The 19,793-nt window shown below is 43.2% G+C and overlaps 2 protein-coding genes across 4 annotated transcripts in view; one reads left to right on the top strand and one right to left on the bottom strand.

Annotated features, from left to right (window-relative positions):
* Positions 1 to 1,328: 1,328 nt before the first annotated feature.
* LOC135915080 (sentrin-specific protease 8-like) lies at positions 1,329 to 2,471 on the bottom strand. Its single transcript, XM_065448061.1, has 2 exons — positions 2,265 to 2,471; positions 1,329 to 2,047 (listed from the first exon to the last, which is right to left on the bottom strand). Exon 2 carries the CDS (start codon positions 2,033 to 2,035, stop codon positions 1,385 to 1,387), a length of 651 nt encoding a protein of 216 aa, XP_065304133.1. The 5' UTR covers positions 2,036 to 2,047; positions 2,265 to 2,471; the 3' UTR covers positions 1,329 to 1,384.
* A 116-nt stretch (positions 2,472 to 2,587) lies between these two features.
* Positions 2,588 to 19,793, top strand: part of LOC135915078 (palmitoyltransferase ZDHHC6-like) — a 56,576-nt gene continuing 39,370 nt past the window's right edge. For 2 of the 3 annotated variants that reach the window (XR_010568503.2, XM_065448059.2), the window contains exons 1-4: positions 2,592 to 3,134; positions 3,943 to 4,034; positions 12,970 to 13,126; positions 18,723 to 18,854. Coding sequence is in view for 2 of the 3 variants with exons in the window: in XM_065448059.2 (XP_065304131.1) it covers positions 2,871 to 3,134; positions 3,943 to 4,034; positions 12,970 to 13,126; positions 18,723 to 18,854 (645 nt within the window). In the remaining variant the exon portion in view is untranslated. Of the gene's footprint in view, positions 3,135 to 3,942; positions 4,035 to 12,969; positions 13,127 to 18,722; positions 18,855 to 19,793 lie in introns of all 3 variants that reach the window. The other variant, XM_065448060.2, reaches the window with a different exon arrangement.

Below are 19,793 nucleotides of genomic sequence, written 5' to 3'. Positions count from 1 at the left end.
GACCGATGCGAAGTGATGAAGTGACCAGGTGTGTGCAAATGAGCACAAATGGTCGGGCTCATTCGATGACAATTCACTACTCCACTACGAGCAGCACAGGTTAAGAGAGATAAATGCGCTCATCCTTGATCTCAAGCCAGCACGTTGAGGCAGCGCAGCAAGGCAGTATTGATTGCAGCACATCGATGTTCGAGCGCTGTCATGAAAAGCTACATCAAGCGAGCAGTGCACGAGCTCGCGGTGCAGCGCGATTCGCACGTACGTGCGAGCTCATTTGCATTGCATATCAGTTATCACCAGTTACTAAAAGGGACAGATGGCCGCTACTACAACGCAGACATAACTACTTGTTTAGCGGCATGTAGTCAACAAAGATTGCAGGACGCCCGCCGTTTCGCGGCATGTCGAAAGACCGCTGCCGTCGCGGCGCGTACGATCGTGCGCCGGAGCAGTTCGTACATCGCGGCGTGTACCGTCGTGTGCTCGAGCAGTTCCGTATACATGATGTCTGCTTATCGTTGCTGTGGATTCATTTATAGCAAGCATTTCCTCGCGTTTGTGCGCCTGAATCTAGCAGCTAGCGTGCAAACCTTACCTGAAGTTCCACTTCGTACGCGACTCGCTTCACTTGCGATTGACAAGGTGCTAAAACTTCGCCGCCTAATTCTTCAACGGCGTACACGTATTCGGCACTGCATAATTTCTTGCCTTTACGCAGCCTACCATCCCTGAAAAAATCTTCGGCGCCCGATATTCGCTGCAGGCCGTGAAACAACACAACCGAAAGTGGCGGGTCCATATTGTAAACGTGCTTTCCGAAGCAGACGACCGAGCTTGGTACGACCCATTTTTGCGCAGAGGGCGCTTTTTAGCACCTTTTTTCGCAGCGCCCCCTGGGCAATGCAAGAGCCCCATAAACAAGCGCATGAAGTTTTACATAAAAAAAAAACTAACGAGATGCTGGAGCAAGCGGAGTCGCGTTAAATTTTAGCAACAAACATACAAAACAGCGATAAACACATGCCTTCCTCCATTGCCAAACAAGCTTTGACTAAAGCTAGCTGCACCATACTGTGCTTAATTCTACATTTCGCTGGCCTTGAAGGGAGGTCAAGCTTGTATATGGATCTTTGCCTTTTTATTATCGCCTGAAAATTGCTTGCTTCGGAAGACTAATCGAAACAATCGGGACAAGTGTCATTAAAATTGTACATGTGGCACGTACGCCGAAAAAGATGTGATTCAGGAACTTAAAGCCTTAACTACTGAATGCCATTTTGTGTGCCCGTGTGGCACGGGTTGTTACGTTGACCTTTATCCATTCTAGCTCGACGAAGGCATTCCCTAAAACAAATAAATATCCACACCACTGGAAGCTACTTTATTACGCGCAAGGTTCACTCAGCTTCACGATTAGTTCTTTCAGTGTCTTTCTATTTTGTTGCATCCAACTTGTGAGCAAAGTTCTACGACTACCGTCAGCTTCCGGAAGCACAATATGCTCGGCGCAAACTTGTTGTAGGTTGTACATAACGTAAAGACCGCAGTCGAAAGAATTATGTTGCTGCAGGCAGTCGGACTCGACAACTCGAACTTCCCGTAGCGATAGAAGAGGGGCTAAAGCTCGAGCAATTGACTTAGCGTGGGAGTGGTTGTGTCCCTTGGTCGAGTCATAGTGCTCGAATATCTTTCTGGTTTGATTATAAACGAGAAGGCTCCAGTGACAACCGCCAGGCAGGTCGAAATCTTGACAGTCGTTGACTGGCAACAATATCAACTCTTTTTGTTTCAGTTCCAGCGACTTGAGCACCTGATCAACGTTGAGCGCAGCACCCAGCTTGACAAGTTGTACAACGTCGGGTCCTACGAAGGCGAGGGTATCACAGCGCGATGCATAGAGTTCGTTTTCAAGGTACTGCATCCAGAACCAGATGATGTTGTCGTTCACCCAGTGCGGTTCGTCCAGTAACTCCATGTCTGACTCGCGGAGAAGCGTGTCATGGTAACTCAGTACTATCCTACCATGAGAAGCCATCGATTCGTTTACCTGAAAGAAAAAAAGAGCGCTTTAATCAATACACACGACAAGGCGCTTATATTACTTTGACATGGTAAGCAATAGCGTTGAAAGGCAGCCAACGAGCTTATTCTCAATGCGAGGTAACTAGCCTCGTTCAACGTTGCCTTTTTCTTCTGTTTCTATAAAGGTTGGCAAACATAAAAGTATGTTACCATATATACGGAAAAGAAAATGACAAACTTACACAAGACAGTCACTCCGGCGGTATGACAGACGACAATGTCACCATCTACGCGCTCTTTATGAGCACCGCTGTCGCACATTAGAGCTGCATTTTTACTGATGGTGAGCTCGTAGGAACAATTGTTTCGATCAGCGTGCCCCAAGTTTTACACTGCTGCCACAACCTGTGGGGCTTCGGTAGTACTTCACTGCTCGTGCGCGTGGTGTTTGTTTGTTTACTACCAAGACCGATCGCCGCGACAGAAACGGCCAATGCAGAAAACAACGCAGATCGGCTTCGGGTTTGTCATCCAGACGTCGCTGTAATCGCAATTTTTTGTCGAACCACCTGTCCAACCGTAGAAGAACCCCTTGCAGCGGCTGCGCTATCCGGCGCTTGGGGGGAGGCAATTGGTAAAGTTTTCATGCCGAAACGCTAAACAAAATTGGGCTATGCAGGGTGCCGAGCAGACCTGCAAGCACGCCGAAGCCAGTGAAAGGTAATGGACCCAAGGGACACGGCTTGAGCTCCGGCTGCATGTAGCCTTGCGGTCACTGAGCGTCTGTGTTTCTCCACGGCCCGGCTTCGAGTGCTGCATTCAAGCTGGATCCTTCACAAGTCACCGGCATGGAGCCACAGCCGGGTGTGCTGGACATTCTGGCTCAATTCTGCCACCGGCTGCTGCATTGGGGCCCACTGACGGCGCTTTTCATCATCAAATTCATTTTTCTGACCAGCCTGTACGTGACATCTATGTGGCTCTCGCCTTATGGTTCAACGTTAGGTACCGTCAACCACGCGATATTCATCGGTTGGGTTGGAGTCCTCCTGTACAATTTCTTCATGGCCGTCGCTATGGGACCGGGCTTCGTCCCTCTGAAGTGGAGGCCGGTGAGTACCGAGCCTCACCTCGGCCCGTTTAGTTTCAGTTGATGCATCGGTGCGCGAAGTCTGGTCCGCGTTTGAGGACTCTTTGCTGAGCAGTGCCACAATCGGCGTATCACTTGACAAAGGTGCTCTAAATAGTTCGCTGGTGATCACAGGTGCACGTACACAGCCGTAAACCGAGAGGGAGCGGTACGCGAATGTTACGTGCACCTCACGGTACTTTACGTTACTATTATACTTTTTTGTGGCCTTTTCATAAAATTTTAAATTTTGCTTTTTGACCTTATTGCATTTCCACTCGTCGAAAAATGTGTTGGACAGTGTGCACCGGTAGTACGTCGCCCGGAGGCAACGTTGAGCTATAGCTTCATGTATAATAATACCTTCAGATACCATGAAAAAGACGGGGAATGCGGGAGATTGAAATTCAAGACGATGAGCAAAACGTGAACAAGGTAAGTGCAGGAGCCAACGTTTCGACCAGTGGACTTGTCGAAACGTTGGCTCCTGCATTCACCTTGTTCACGTTTTGCTCATCGTCTTCAGATACCATGTCATTTATTAGGCTCACGTCATTGCAAATGTAAAACCATGTCAGCGAAAAATGCATGTAGGTAGAGCACAGTAAGTGCAGGAGGTATGAAGTGGGGATTGGCTAGTTTAATGGCCAGTGTTGTTGATTTACCTTCCTGTATCTGCCCCACTTGCTGCCTCATATATGTGCATGGATCTGTTATAATAAACATGCTCTGTGCACCTACACATGGGGTCTGCACAATAAAATGTTCTAGTTTTTCACTTTCACTTGCAGGACCAGCCAGATGACGAGCAGTTCCTGCAATACTGTGCAAACTGTGATGGATTTAAGACACCGCGGTCACACCACTGCCGCAAATGTGAAAGGTTGGTATTTTCAGTACACTAGTTTCACAACTGGGAGTCTTTAGCATTCTATTGGAGAGTGCACCTGCATTTGTTAAGACATAAAAAAAAAATACAAGTTACTGTCATGTGGTAATTTAGAGCATCTATTAAACAAAAATGATTTCATATTCTGCTTATTGCCACCGAGACAATAACTAGTAAGCTGTAATCATTTTTTTTTTTTTGCAAGCTGTGGATTGCTGGTATCTGCCCATATGCAGTAGTAGTGAGCAGAGCCTAGCATAGATAATAGTTAAAATTCATTACAGATGGGCCCACCTGGCAGAGGGAATGCCTGAACCCCACCCTTTGATGCCAGAATTATGACTTGAGTCATGACATGGTCGTTCAACTATTCTCAGTTTATAATTGTAACACAGAGTAAAGGAGCTAATATGGTTATCCACACAAGAACTGGCCTCTCGATGCAGCCTTTAAGCCCTTCCCACTGGTGGTAACCGCCATTTTAGCATGGCTTGTGTGACATAAGAAAGTGTGGGGCCACCATGGCATCGTGTCATCCGAAACCATGTGCACACTGTGCAAAGAAGGTGCATACCCGCCATTGTGCGGGTGCTCCAGCAGAAGCCAAATTCGGAAGGCAACGGTTGTATGTATAGGTTTCTGCCATGAAGTATTTGGAGCACAAAATTGAGGATTGTGAAGCCTTCCACTCCTTTCGTCTCATGTACAGCTCCCACACCTTAAGTTTCAAGGACTCTTTTGGAAACTTGAAGAATGACATAAAACTCTCCATGCTTTGCCCACTCTGGCCCAGTGGCACATATGTCGTCGCTCTTGCATTGTGCCTGCAATTCTTTCACTGGTGCGATAAAAATAGCATAAACCAGGGAATGCTTGCAGGAACTATCTTAGGCTGGCCACCGAGAATACTCGTGCAAACGAAACTGGATACATTTACCTTGCAGAATGCACTTCATTTCATCATTTGTCTGTGTTGCCAGACATCTGTACCGTTCAAGTGTGATGTAAAAAATGTTTAATAAACGTTTTCTACCTCACTAAATGTGCTCAAAATTTACCAGCTTGCTGTGGTACCTGTACAGTTTAACATGAAATGTATAATTCAAGCTCAAAAATTTGATGCCATGGCTTCTTTAAAGAGACAATAAGATTCTTTGTGCGTCTTTCAGCTTTTGGTTTGCCAGAGCCCTCAAAGTTCTGAGGGTGCAGTACCAGCATGCTGTTTATGACAACTCTTATGACAAGTTATGACAAGGCTGATAAAATTCTAGAAAAAAAAAATTGTGTTATTCATGCACAGTATATGTTAGATCTACTTTAAAGTTCATTTGTATACAAAGCAGCTATATAGTGCTGAGGTTGTTCTAGCTTCAGCATTTCGTACACTTGTGTGAGAAAAGTGGGTACACATTCCACTGAAACAGCTTGCAATATTTTGCAATACTCACTTCATACCCCGCTGCATACCTGCCAACTATACCCGCCGTGGTTGCTCAGTGGCTATGGTGTTGGGCTGCTGAGCACGAGGTCGCGGGATCGAATCCCGGCCACGGCGGCCGCATTTCGATGGGGGCGAAATGCGAAAACACCCGTGTACCTAGATTTAGGTGCCCGTTAAAGAACCCCAGGTGGTCGAAATTTCCGGAGTCCCCCACTACGGCGTGCCTCATAATCAGAAAGTGGTTTTGGCACGTAAAACCCCATAATTTTTTTTTTTAACCTGCCAACTTTAGGATTTTATCGTAAAAGGCCACATTTTTAAAGGTTCTTTATGATAGCCATTATGACACCAATAATTTTACAATCTTCAATTCTAATTTAGGGTAATACTCATTTTAGAAGATGCAGTCACCAACCGATTTTTCAGAGACCGATTTATGGATCTGCATCATTATTCCAGTGCATCTGCAGCACTGCCACTCACCCCATAGAAACCCTGTATAACGGCAACTAAAATTCCAGCCTCATTGCATGAGTATTTTGTGAATAAATTTTGTGGATATTTTTGTATCTCTGTGGTACAGGTCATTCTGTGGACTAGTGCAACTGTTCACAGCATCCCTACAGAAGAAAATTTGTCATTTTCCTCATAAACAAGCAACATCTCGCATAATAAAACAATTTTAAGAGGAAGCTTTAGCTCGGGTGCTCCTATCTAAATACATGTAAAAGGAGAATTCGTTTTTCTAGGCAACCACTGCACCAAATTTGACGGGGTTTGCTGCATTTAAAAGAAAAACTTAAAATCTAGTGACTGTTGGTTTTGAATTTTCGATTTAGGTCGTCAATTCTTTATAAAAATTTGGCAAAAATCGCAAATTTTCAGAAAACGAAACTATCAAGTTTACAACTCCGTAACTCAGCAAGAAAAAATGATATCGCAATTCTGTGAATTGTACCTGATAGCACATCTAAAGCGGACAAAATTGATGTTACACATGAACCCCAAAAAATGGGGAAATGTGTAATTACAACTTTTGCAGAACCCTCGTAAACAACGTAACAAATTCACGTAAGATGTAAACTGACATAACAAATTTGTCCGCTTTGAATGGTCTAATGGATGCCGTTTACAGAATCGCGATATCTGTTCTTGATGCAGAGCTATTAGTTTGTAAACTTCGTGCTTCTATTTTTTTCAAACGTCTGAATTTTTGAAAATCCTTTTAACAAAATTCAAACCCTAAATCAAAATTCCACTTCCAACAGTCACTAGAATTTAACTTTTTCTCTCAAATGCAACAAATTTCATTAAAATCGGTCCAGGGGTTATCTCAGAAAAACGTTTTTGCGTTTTTGCATGTATTTGAATAGGCCGCGTCGGAGTTGGGCCCGAGCTAAAGCTTCCTCTTAAGTATTTTTCAAAAATTTTCATATTTGTTCAGACTCCAACTAGCATTTTATGAATGTTAAGATTGGCAGTTCTGCAGCAGACATCCTGCAGGAACACAGGGCCAGTACACCTAAGAGGTGTGGGCGCTCCTTATTTAATTTTGTCCTACTTTAACTAGAGAGGGAATGAAGTTTACCAGGGCACCAGCTGTGCTGTTAATTTTACTGTCAGTACTGAAGTACTCAAGTAAATTTTAACACTGCACTGCAGTTCAAGCAATATTGTATTGACCCTAACTTCCTGGTATTTTGCTCACTTTCCAACTCCACATTCGTCATCGTGTGCTTGATGATGAACTTCTGAACAACATATGCATGTAAACAAGGTGACTTGCTGCATGTTGCATCATTGATAATCTGCTTCCTTAATTGGGCAAGACATTTTTCGATAGGGAGAGGAACTGCAACCGCTACTGTAATCTGATTAATGCTAGCATGCAAATTTGCGTGCTTTTGCCTTGTAACTAGCCACGGCACATTGTGATCGCCTCACAGTCTTGCCTGCCAGACTGCTGCCACTGTACCCATAGCTGTAAGTGGCGTAGTGGAAGTCCAGCATGGCTGATGTCGAGATGGTCACAATGCTGCCGAAACTTCAGAATTTGGAGAAGAGCAGAATTCCTTGTTGTGTAGTCTTTATCGGATAGAATTAGTTGTATAGCTAAGGAAGTAATCTTACTATGACAATTTAAAAAAAAATATGAATGCTTCTATTAAACACTGAAATACATCAAATTGTAAAGGCTGCAAGCACAGCCTTTCACATTGCTAGCATGAACATATTAGTGATATCTAAAAAAAAAAGACAGATGCAGCACAGGAAACTGTGTAAAATACCTGGAAGCTCAATGGAACTGTGTGCTGTTGTTCGCACAGTAGACAAGTGCATTGATAGCATTTAGCTGAGTGCTGATTGTGTACTGTGGTAACTTGACTCATGTTTCTGCAATAAATCTATTTTATATAAATTTAGAATGGCAAAGAATAAGTACAGCCTGTACAGTTCTGCTGTGACTAAGATCGGGACCTAGGTGTCTAAAATTCTTTGTTCGCAATTTGTCAGAACAGTGCCTATTGTCTCATTATTGCCTAAGTTGCTATCATATTGGCCAGTGAACATGAGCCAGCCAGTGACAAGGTGCACTTACATGAGTAAAGTTTCATGAATCTAAGCTCAGGTTCAGTATTTCATCCAAGTTTTCACTTAGTCCTTGCGTCATTGCTGTATCCCTACATTGGCACATATTGCACGAGGATGAGGATTCCTAATCTTAGTGGCCTTGGTGTCCCTAGCTTTCACAGTCGCCCAACATAACACAATTTATTGGGCATCAAAATATGGTGCGAAAATGGAGGGATGTTTCAGGTAGTTATCAAAGTAGATATTGTGCTCCACGTTATGGGTTGGCAAACTTTTAGTAACGAATGTAATTTTTGAATTTTACGGCAAGTTGATAATTATGTTAATATACACGGTGGCCACATAAAAAAATATATAAAAGCTTCTATTTTTTTGTTTAAGTAGGAATAGAAACTATCATAAGACTGCACACCTTGCATGCTGCATCACTTTGATGGAAAGTATCATGGCAAAGCTGCAACAAGAGCTGTGCAACGGCACACACTAACAGTCCTATTGGAAGTTGACACATTGTGTGACTGGGTATATAGCTTAGTCCTGAAGTGCTATTCACAAGAATTGAGAATGTTCAGAATTTAGCGTAAGTGGTTCTTTGTGGTAAATGGTGCTTCTGGCAAAAAATAGCGTCTCAAATGCTGACAAATTTAGTAGGATGTAATCTCCTCCGTGGCAAAGTGCTCTGTACACAGCCTGTTTACGTTATCTTTGATGTCTTCTATTAGCTTAAAATAGAATTGGCAAAACTGGCTTGTTTGGCTACTCATGTAATTGCACCTGCATACTGAAATAGTTGCAAAAGCAGCCATTAATATCTGTCTATGAAACTGCTATATCAAACAGGAAATTAGCCAGTAACAGTTAAAGAGGCATGGCATGCGTATGTGCTGTTTTTATGCTGTCTTTTGAGCCAAGAAATGTACAAGGCCTTATTGGCCCCCGTACCACTTTTGTGCTTGTAGGTGAGGGAGCAATTTCTCTCTTGCCTTTGCTACCCCCCCCCCCCCCACAGGTGCTCGCTTCTCCTTGCCACATACTTCTCTGTGAGACGTAGACACAAAATCAGCAGCGAAAGTCACATTGACACTTTTTTCTTGTTTGAAAACACGAACTTCTGCTTATCAGAACTCCACTGCCTTTTGGATACATGCTGTTGCCATTGCACACGTGATTTCACCTCTACGTGAGGTGAAATCACTTTCCACATGACAAGTAAGTGAGATGAGGAAGACGGGAGACGTGTGACTGCATGGAAAAGGCAGGCTAACAGATGGAACGGAACTGATGTGCCTGTAGATGGACCGTTTGGCAGCTTTTATCCAGGTGACGTCAGGTGCGGGTCCTTGTTGGCATCAAAATGTGTAAACAAGGTACTGGAGATGACCACGTGATGGATTTTAGAATTATTAGAGGGGGTTTGGTACCCTTTGAAGGGGTCCTGTGAGGAAACATTACTGTGATGAAACTACATTCTTTCTGCTAGGTTTCCACTCCAGTCTTGAGTAAGCTGACAGTGAGGAGAAATATATGAGCAAAACATTAAGCATCTAGAGCTTAGTTTACAGCACTTCATGTGTCATTGATGTTCCCATTTTTCTTTCTTCACCTAAACAGAAGCAATACCATACTTTAGTTTTCCATTTAGTGCAAAACTAGTTAAAGTTTTCATTGCATGAGTTGCCTTATTTTAGGCAGTTGCTCCCATCTTATGCTAATTCTTGCTAGGCTAGTGTTCTTTGTAATAGTTGCATGTTCCATTTTTGTTAAGACAAAGTACATTCTGCATTGCATTCCTTTGTGTCAAAACTTTTATGTAAGCTGGTTTTAAGCTAAAATAATACTGTGCCTATTATCATCACAAAATGCACATCTGAAAGAGCTTACATATATTAGTGCAGTGTACCTTATTTAAATGTATTGTTGAAAGAAATATAGCCAGTGATTTTGCTTGTTTCACTGTAGCTTTGCCACACTTCAACTGCTATAGCCCCCCCCCCCTTTTTTTTTATATTGTGAAAAATCTGATTACTGTACAAAAAAGCTGCTGATGGTTTGGAGTAGCCTGTGCATAACAAGTTTCAGTTGTTACTCATTAGATTCTTTGCAAGCTTACAGTTGCAAACACTAGACAAAGCCAGTCATGTTAGTGGTGATCTAAGCCATCTTTGCTCTCTAATAGGATCTTTCTTCTTTAATTACAAGTAGCTTAAATAAATAGCGGGGTTTGACCTCCCCAAAATACACAGAGTTATGAGGGACAGTGTAATGGAGGGGTGTAGACGGAGTTGGTTCAAATGCGGTACAGCAGCGTTACTTCTTCCCCAAGTAATTCCATGGATCATACAGGCTTAGATTGCCCTAAAGTGATTGCAGATTACATTCTTAGAGTTCAGAAAAATCTTTGGCACTCTTACTTTTGGGACACATTTCAGTGCTCGGTGTGCAAGAGCGTCAGCTTTTTCATTTCCTTCAATTCCTACGTGAGATGGAATCCACTGAAATTGCATGGTAAATCCCTTGCACATTAGAACTTTGATCAGTGCCAGAGATTGCCTTGTAAACTTGTCTCAAGGTAGGCCACGGTGTAATCATTGTAACGATGATTTTGAGTTCGTCAGCACCACGACGTCACATGCGGAATAAGAGCGTAGTTTTTGCAAGACCGCGGTAATGATGGCACTTTCTGCTGTTTTGGACGACACTACACGATCCAGGCGGCCAAACCAGGACACATCAAGGGAGGGCTTGGTTATTCAAGACTGGACGATGCACTTCCTTGTTTTTTGCTTTCTGTGGTGAGATCGCCGACATTGAACATTTCGTTTGGGTATGCCTGCAGTTCGACACAGAAAGGAAAGCGATGGTCGACAGCCTGCCATAGAATGGTATTCCGCATAGGGCCTTTGAAGACGTCATTTTCCCCAGAGGGCCTGCGGCAATCGGGAAGAGGGCGCAACGACTGCCGATTGCCTTCGTTCGAGACACAGGGCTCTTCGACACCTGGTGATACACTGTGACACTCATAGGAGGCTCAGGCGGAACAATTGCCGGCTATGTATGCCAGGCTAACCCCGCCTGCTGCAACACCACCACCCACCACTGTAATGGAGGGCAAGTTAATCTTAAACTGCCTGGGGTTCTTAAATATGCACCTAAATCTAATAAATGAGCATTTTTTGCATTCTGCTCCCTTCAAAATACAGTAACCGTGGCAGGGAATCAAACCCACAACCTCGTGCTCAGCAGGTCAACACCACAGCCTCTGCCACAGCGGCAGGTATAAAGAATTTTGATGAGAAGAGTTGGCTTTAGTTAATATGTTCTTATGGTGTACACTCAAGCCTCACATGTACCATTAGTTTAACTCTTTCATTACCGATAGAAGTGTGCTCATTCTTGGTGTATTTATGTTTTAATGTTTTATTTCAAGACTTAGTAGTTGTGGCACTCACCGCACTACATAAAATGCTAGCCTGATCACTGATGTTTTAGATGGTTGTGAAGTAGCAATAATTACTCAGACATTACGTTAGAATCCTTGTGTGAAACTTCAAAGGGGCACCTCAAGGAACATGAATGAAAGTAATAATTTGCTATTTTTAGTATAAGTACTGAGGATTAAGAAAAAATCTAAAATATGTGAAAATGCACCTAGCTCCTAGCTCCCAACTTCTGTAAATCAGATCATGCAAAAAAATTAAATTTGTTGCTCTCAATACTACCCATAGTGGTGTCCATGCTATGTGGGAAAGCAGTAGCTTCGCAAATAAGAAAATCTGTAAGTTCCTCTTGTACAGGAAGCACTTATCTTTACTCATTGCAGGAAGCACCCGGTTTGTTTTTATTGCATTCCTTAGGCTTGTGAGGCAATGGTTGTCAGGTCAGGGAGCATGCAGAGCATGCACGCTCTAGTGTGCGTTCAACTGACACTGAAGCCTTCACATGCTTTGTTCAGTTCCTGCGCAGTACTGTGCAGTAATGTGGAGTGTTGCACAATATTGTACAGTAATGAATAAAGGCATTTACATAGGCAGTGTTCAAAATGTAAGATTAGACTGTTAGTCAAGCTTCAGTGGAAGATCAGTCTGAAATGTGCTCTTGTTTGAGCGAAAACTCCACACAATGGGAAGAATTGCTCGTAATAATTTGTACACTGTCGAATCCCTGATAAGTAAAAGCAACCCACGGTGGGAAAAATAAAGTTGCCCTTGAAATCTGTCCAACACAATTACCAAATTAATGCGCACTCATGTGCATCTGCTGTTGTTTGAGACGTCGTTAAAACAGCCTAAATGTTGGATCACAAAATTGGACAACCAGACAGAAGCTTCTGTGTCTTCACTGCTGCTTTCTGTTAAAGTTTGTTGCCGAGTCAACCAAAGTGCAAATTTTTTGACATTTCATTCAGGAAATGCTAAGAACACTGGAGGCTAGTTTTGAAGATACCTCCATCTGTAGTTTTATGTTTCCAGACTCCCCCCAACCTGCAAAAAATTGTCAGATCTGAGAAATATTTAAAGTTCGGTCGTCATTTCATATGGTGCATGGCATTGTTGGTAAAAAAAAATTCCAATGGAAATGTTTAACAATGCATAGAAAAACTGTCGATCAAGTTCATCGATTTCTGTAAGCATGGTAGTGGAATAGTTATTTTGAAACAGAAAATGACTGATCAGAATGCCTTTTATGCATAATTACATAGAAGTGTGACATGTGATCACTTTGTAGCCAATTTCTAAGCATGTAGTAGCCCCAAGCATGCACTGTGCATTGGAGTATCGGAATTGTTCACGTTTGTATTTTTGCTGATAGTACAAGCTAAATGTATTGAAAGCCTTTTTGTATTGTTGCCATAGTTTTGTCATGGTTTCAAGCAGTTTGTTTTGGTGTGGATTGCAGGTGTGTCTTTAAGATGGACCATCACTGTCCATGGATCAACACTTGTTGTGGGCACCGGAACCATGCCAACTTCACACTTTTTTTGTTCTTTGCTGTCTGTGGCAGCATTCATGCCTTGGTGCTGTTGATCATGGGCCTGGCTAAAGCCTATCACAGGGTGAGAAGTACAAGCCACTTATTTGAACTGCATGGCACGTCACTTGTGGATTATGGGGAAAAGAGTTTGCGTGACTTGCTTGCCTGATGCAAAACAGGAGTGCTAGTTGGAGATCTCTTGGAGAGGCCTACATTCTGCACTGGACATAAAATAGGCTGACGGTGATCGTCTGTAGTATGGCCAACATTGTTGGTCCATTTTTTCTTGCTTAGAATTAAGAAAAAAAAATGTTTATCTGTGCTTTCTTACCTCAGAGCATAAGCCTTACAACCTGGTCTGGAAAAAAAATTTGGTAAAAAAAAAACTACTGACTTTCAGGGTAACTGTGCTTTGGAAGCCAAATCTGTTTTAGTATCAATGCTAGGATTATAAAATGTTTCATGTTTTCTTTTCAAAACTTATTCGTGTTATGATGTTTTGTGTTGTTGATTATTTGATATGCAGCAATAAGATTGATTTTCTATTTCGCGTGATAAACTTTTCCAATGCACATATCGTTATTTTTCTGCAATTTACTGTACAGTCGAATTAAACAATTAAAATATGATTACAAAGGGTGTTTTAAACAGATAAGATAGTAATTATGAATGCAATGTTGGTATTTCAGGCGTATCCATACCTGCCAAGTTTAGTGATTTTGTTGCAAAATGCCCCCCCCCCTTTTTTTCTTAACTTTTTTGAGTGGCTTGTATACAATTACCATAATGATGCCAGCAATTTTATCAGTTTTGCTTGGCATTTAACGCAGAACTGGTATATATAATTGGTAGTGACTACAGTGACGGGGCCCGGCACTTTAACATCTGCACTACAGTGACGGGGCCCGGTACTTTAACATCTGCACTACGGTGACGGGGCCCGGTACTTTAACATCCACACTACGGTGACGGGGCCCGTCGCTTTAACAACACTACACCTACGGGGCCGTCACTATAAAGATGTCGGTATTGGGGGCGAGGACGACTTACGGAGTCGCCATCTGTCGGAAGCGCCTCACGTGCGTCGGCGTTAAATAAAGGTTAAATAAACATACTACGCGGCAGCCCTCCTGAACAATTTTGCAAGTACTCTCGAAATGGCAGTATTTTACCTTTAACATAATCATGTTGGACAAACAGAAAGCACAGAATGGTTTACATTGATTGATTGATTGATTGATTAACTTTTATTTTACAGTCCTGCAGAACGCGTATTAGCACGTCGCGGGCCGCTCCCACGACGGGACCGACAGGCCTAGCCTGCCAGCCGCATCGTGGGCCTGCTGGACAGCCCAACGTTGCTCAGCCAGGAGTGGGTTGCGGAGGGCCGCCTCCCTCCTAGCTGAGCTGCGGTCAGGGCTTGCTATAGAGATACATCCCCAGAGCATGTGCGAAAGTGTTGATCTATCCCCGCAAGCAGGGCACGCGTCATCAGTGTATATCTCCGGATATATCGCATGTAACGTGAACAGGTTGGGGTAGGTTTCTGTCTGCAACAGTCTTAATGTCAGTGCCTGAGGCCTAGTGAGCTTGGGGTGAGGAGGAGGGTATTGTCGCCACGAGAGATAGAAGTGTTTAAGAAGTTCATTATAAGTGGCAGGCGCGTCCCTACCATGCATACCTGTAACCATGGTTTACAAACGCTATCTCTTTGCCTACTACATACAGTAAGCTGGGACACTGCGAGCGGTCGCCGCAATCGATTCCACCGAACCGGTTTGCGTGAAACGTAAGCAATCGCTGAGAAAACTATGTGAAATATGTTCTTATAGTGGGATAGCTGTCTGTGCAACTAAATGTAGCATAACAGAATGAAGCTGCAATGCAGCGATCGCACGGTTTCGCGGTGACCGACTTCGCGTCTGCATGCATGTCCTCGCGCAATGTTTCGCTTTCGCTCCGAGCACGTTTTCGCACCGTGCCGTGAGCTTTATGCCGCAGCATATGAGCATTTGACAGTACGCAAGCAACCATTGTTGCATGGACACTATCGGAGCTGTTCAAAAATAATTTCGTTATAGCTAGGGTCTTCGACGCCTACAGCGACTTGTGATATGTTCCGTCGCGATGATTCAGTCTTAATTTTCTTTTTCTTTTCTTCTAAAGTCTTGGAAGCTTCAATATCATTATTTCTCAAATTTCATCGAACTGCATGCTTATCGGTCTTCTAAGCGAGCAATTTTTAAGCAAGAAAGAAGCAGCGAGCAACCCGCTGCTTCTTTTTCTTAATTCAGTAGAATATTCATTATCTGGTGCTACACAAGCAGGAACATGTGCCGTGCCTTTTTTCTGTCTGCAACAGTCTGTCTGCAACAGTCTGTACGTGTTTACCGTTCCCCTTCCATTAGAGTGAACTTTCTTTCTTCATTATAATCATCATAGGTGTTGTGCATACGCAAAAGATTGTACATTCGTGGACAAGTACCCATTGCGGTCGTTCGATCCGTATGTGTGCAATCAATGTATTCCATTACTGCGCGGAAGTTGCTGACATCGTGAAATTCACGTGGTGTTGTGGACAGTACTGGAATAAAATACCGCGGTCCGTGAAGTGCTTGGCAACCCATAGGCGCCAGCATCGAGAAGCTCATGCAGCTGGGGGTCCACAACACCTTCGATGAGGTTGGGTCACAGAAGTTAGTCCAGGTTGTCAGGCTCGCTTCCTCGCCTGCGGGGAGGCGGATCCTGGATGCGCTGGACTTTAACCCGTCAGGGAAAGGCGGTGCGTGCTCGACGCGTGGTCGCGGGAGGCCGTCACGGTCTCGCCGTTCCCGCGCAGCGTGCACCCGCAACGCAATGTAGGCACACGCCGGGCCCGAGCGGCCGCACTTCTCGGATCCGTCGCCGACGATCCACGATCGGTCGCGTTCGTCGACGTCGCCCAATACGGTTCGTCCGACCGGTTCGCGGCGGCCGTGGTGGATCACAGGGGCAACCTAACGCTGCGTCCGTGCGAGGCAGGTGTCCGGATTGCGGAGATCCATTCTGAACTTTAGAACACATGCTCTGGCGGTGTCCCTCGTTACGGGACCACGGTCATCTCACCACGGAAGAAGAGTGGGAGGAGGCGGTCAGGCACGGCCTGCCCGTCCCAACGTCGGAACGGCTCGCGGCGGCCCCCTCAGGGGGTTTCGGAGTCGCTCCTCAGGACCTTAATAAAGTTCACTGCCTGCCGTGAAGTGCTCGAAGTTGTTTGCATAGAATGTTTGAAAGAAGTGCGACCATTGACGTCGCTACAGTGTTGACTGCAGGGCTGAGGTTAAAGCGCCGGGCCCCGTCACTGTAGTGTATATGTTAAAGTACCGGGCCCCGTCACTGTAGTCACTACCTATATAATTATATATGATATATACAGGGTGTTTCAGCGAACACTTTCAAATTTTTTTAAAGGTTGCCTGTGGCAGATAGCTCAATTCTAGTTCATGAGCTGGTCTACTAGAAGCGGCGGACACTACTCGCAAAAAAAAAATTGAAATTCAAAATCAACTAATGAACTTTTTAGCTAATTATCTCATGACCCATATTGCAATTTACAAATTCTAGCAGTGAACTTCGCAAGGCGGATCCACTTGGAACGAGTTCTCAGGACAGCACCAGTTTCGACGTATAAATTCCTGAACATTGCGGATAAATGCATTGGCGTTCCAGTTACCTGTGTGCTTCAGTGCATGAAACGACGTTTTGTTAACAAATTAATCGGAACTCCAATGCATGCATGGAGTTCGCAAGGCAGATCGCCTTGCGAACTCCACGGCTAGAATGAGTAAATTGCAATATGGGCCATATGGTAATTAGTTAAAATCTCACTTAGTGGATTTTTATTAATTAGTCAATTTTGCATCTCAGTTTCTTGCACAAGTATTGTCTGCTGCTTTGAGTAGACCAGGTCATGAACTAGAATTGTGATATCTGCCACAGGCCACTTTTAAAGATCTTTGAAAGTATTCACTGAAACATCCTGTATAGTGTGTATATTGTTCTTTCTCTGCAATTTACTGTGCAGTCGAATTAACTAATTAAAATGGGATTACGAAGGGTGTTTTAAAAATATAAAATAGTAATTATGAATGCAATGCTTGTATTTCAGGTGCATCCATACCTGCCAAGTTTAGCGATTTTGTTGCAAAATGCCCCCCCCCCCTCCCACATTTTTTTTTCTTAGCTTTTTTGGGTGGCTTATATACAATTACTGTAATGATGCCAGCAATTTTATCATGTTTGCTTGACATTTCTTTCAAGGCAAAACTGATTTGAAATGAATACAAATGTTAGTCTTTTGGAGGGCAATCATAGTGTGCTCACATTTTTTGCGTTGAAGTCAGCTTCATTTGTCATTTATGGCTAGGGTGGCTAGCATGGTTTATACTCAGTGCTCTGCGTAGTATGTTATCAGTGTGTTGCAGTGATGTTATGTCAGAAATGAAGTCTCACAAGGAGGAGAGGTACAGGTGTTCGGCAGCACATGCTGCTTTCTCACTCTAGTCACCAAGTTCTTGTTGCATTTGAACACAAAGGAACACAACAACAAGCCAGTGCTCTTGACAGCAATATAAAGCTTCTCAAATATTAAGTCTGTTCGTATTTGGCAGGACCATTCTGCAACTAGTGTGATGCTTATTCACTGCATGATTCATAGAGCATGTTCAGTCTGTTTCAAAATTAAAACGAAGACATCTCCCGTAATTAGGTAAACTTGTGGGCTTATTAAAATTATTGGGTTTAATTGTAATCACCTCGCAATTCCCTACATCCTATGTTACAAACAGTATTGCAGGAAAGGAAAAAAAAAAAAACAGCTGCTCTTTTATGTTTTCTCTCCGTCCAAATTTTTGGCAACCCTCACTTCAGCACCTGCTGTGTGCTTTTATGATATATCTGCAGTCTTTTTAAAGGGGTACACGATAATGTTTTCATCTTGTCTTTTGTTTTTTTTTCGATAAATGAAGGTTCAAGCCCTCTAAATACTATAAAATATACTGGCAAGCGCCAGAGCACCCTAAATAGTTTACTGCAATATGTGTTTCTATGAGCCACTTTTAATGTTGGTATCCACGAGGTGGGCACGTCATGATACATGATATACCCATTCCTTGATGGTTGTGGCTTTCACGTCTGAGCATAGCCCGAAGAAATGCGCGCAGACCTCTTGGTGATGTTGTTTTGTGTATGTGTCTCTCTATGTGTGTGAACGTCATCACATGTAGCTTTATTGCTAGACGATGTCAGCAATTTCGCTCTGTGGCATGATGTCAAGATAATATCAATGATGCTAGGCCCGAGGTTTCGAGACTAACTTTAGTGTCAAATTAAAATACCATATACCGAGTGCTTCTCGACCTTTACACTCACTAAATGTCATCCTTTTACATGGAAGAAGTGTTGTACAAGTTCTACTACTGCGAAAATATGTTGGTACTAACCTTTACGGCAAGCAGCTGGAGTTTACTGTTCAAGATTGCTCGGACTTAGGTCTGGGGAAACAAACCTGAGGTCTTGGGAAACCCAAGTGGCATATTCAGATAAAAATCTCGAAGTCTATGCTTTGTTTTCCTGTGTGGTCATTTAGGCCATGCCGTCTTGTAGAAATCTTTCTTTTACTTCCTCATCCATCTTTGCAGAAATATTACATGCGCCAAGGTCAAGAGGACAATCTAGTCTACCTGGGTTTCTTCCCTTTTCTGGCCACGGTGCTGAGCCTGGGCTTAGCCATTGGTGTCATCATTGCAGTGGGAAGCCTCTTTGTTATACAGGTCAGAATACTGTGATTCATAGGTGATCTGGCAAAGATGAAATAATAATAATAATAAAAATAATAAAATAAAATTCCGTGTTCAGTTACAAAGTCGACATACTAAAAAGAAACACAAAGACAGTTTAGGCTGATAAAGTATTCTTGAAATCTCCATTTTAGTTAATTTCATTGTAAGAGGTTGATTACTGGGTCATTCCATGCCAACTGTCCCAACCGTGGCGCTCGAGAAAAATAATTTCTCCAGCCACCATCTCTTGCTGGTTTCAATAAAGTTTATTCAGTCAGTCAGTCAAATAATTACGAAAAAATTACAGGTATATAATCATTACTTCAACAGTATTTCCCCAAACTATGTTGAACGGAAAAAAATTTTTGGCCACCTTGAGCGCCATTTGAATTTCGCAAAATGATGGAAAACCAGATGCAAAAAAGAAATTCGCCAAAAATCGACTGTTGAAACTTGAAAATAAACAGTAAAACAACTTAAAAATGCACTTTGTGTTCTGGCGCAGTAGGCTGATAAGGCCCATGACCAGAAGTTTCTTGGGGCCACATTCTCACTGCTGTTATCGCACGAGTGAAACCGTCTATACATATGCGGCCACCTATGCGTGAAGCGTAGAGCGGCCCACAAATCACTTTCATGAGCATGAACTGGAAACATCACTTGAACGAAACATGTTCAATCACCATGAAAGCAGTGGAAACATACCAATTATTTGGTGAATATTTTTGATGGGGAGCTTTATTGAGCATATTTCACTAGTTTTGTAATGTCTATACTATTCTTCCTGCTACTTCAAGCCAAGTAGACAGCAGTCGGCAAAGTTCTTATTGGGACACGAACCACAGGGCCTTTGTGATGTCAAGCGTCAGGAAACCATTTTCACAGAATACTTTTATAAAAGTAGAATGAGAAAATGAAAGTGATTTGTGA

The sequence above is a fragment of the Dermacentor albipictus genome, chromosome 1 (assembly GCF_038994185.2).
Source record: "Dermacentor albipictus isolate Rhodes 1998 colony chromosome 1, USDA_Dalb.pri_finalv2, whole genome shotgun sequence".
In the NCBI taxonomy this organism is placed as follows: Eukaryota; Metazoa; Arthropoda; class Arachnida; order Ixodida; family Ixodidae; genus Dermacentor; species Dermacentor albipictus.
This window is presented reverse-complemented; position numbering and strand designations above follow the sequence as displayed.

What these genes read in the sequence shown, in the direction of transcription:
- LOC135915080 (XM_065448061.1), bottom strand. Translation starts at nt 2,035, where the DNA reads ATGGCTTCTCATGGTAGGATAGTACTGAGTTACCATGACACGCTTCTC.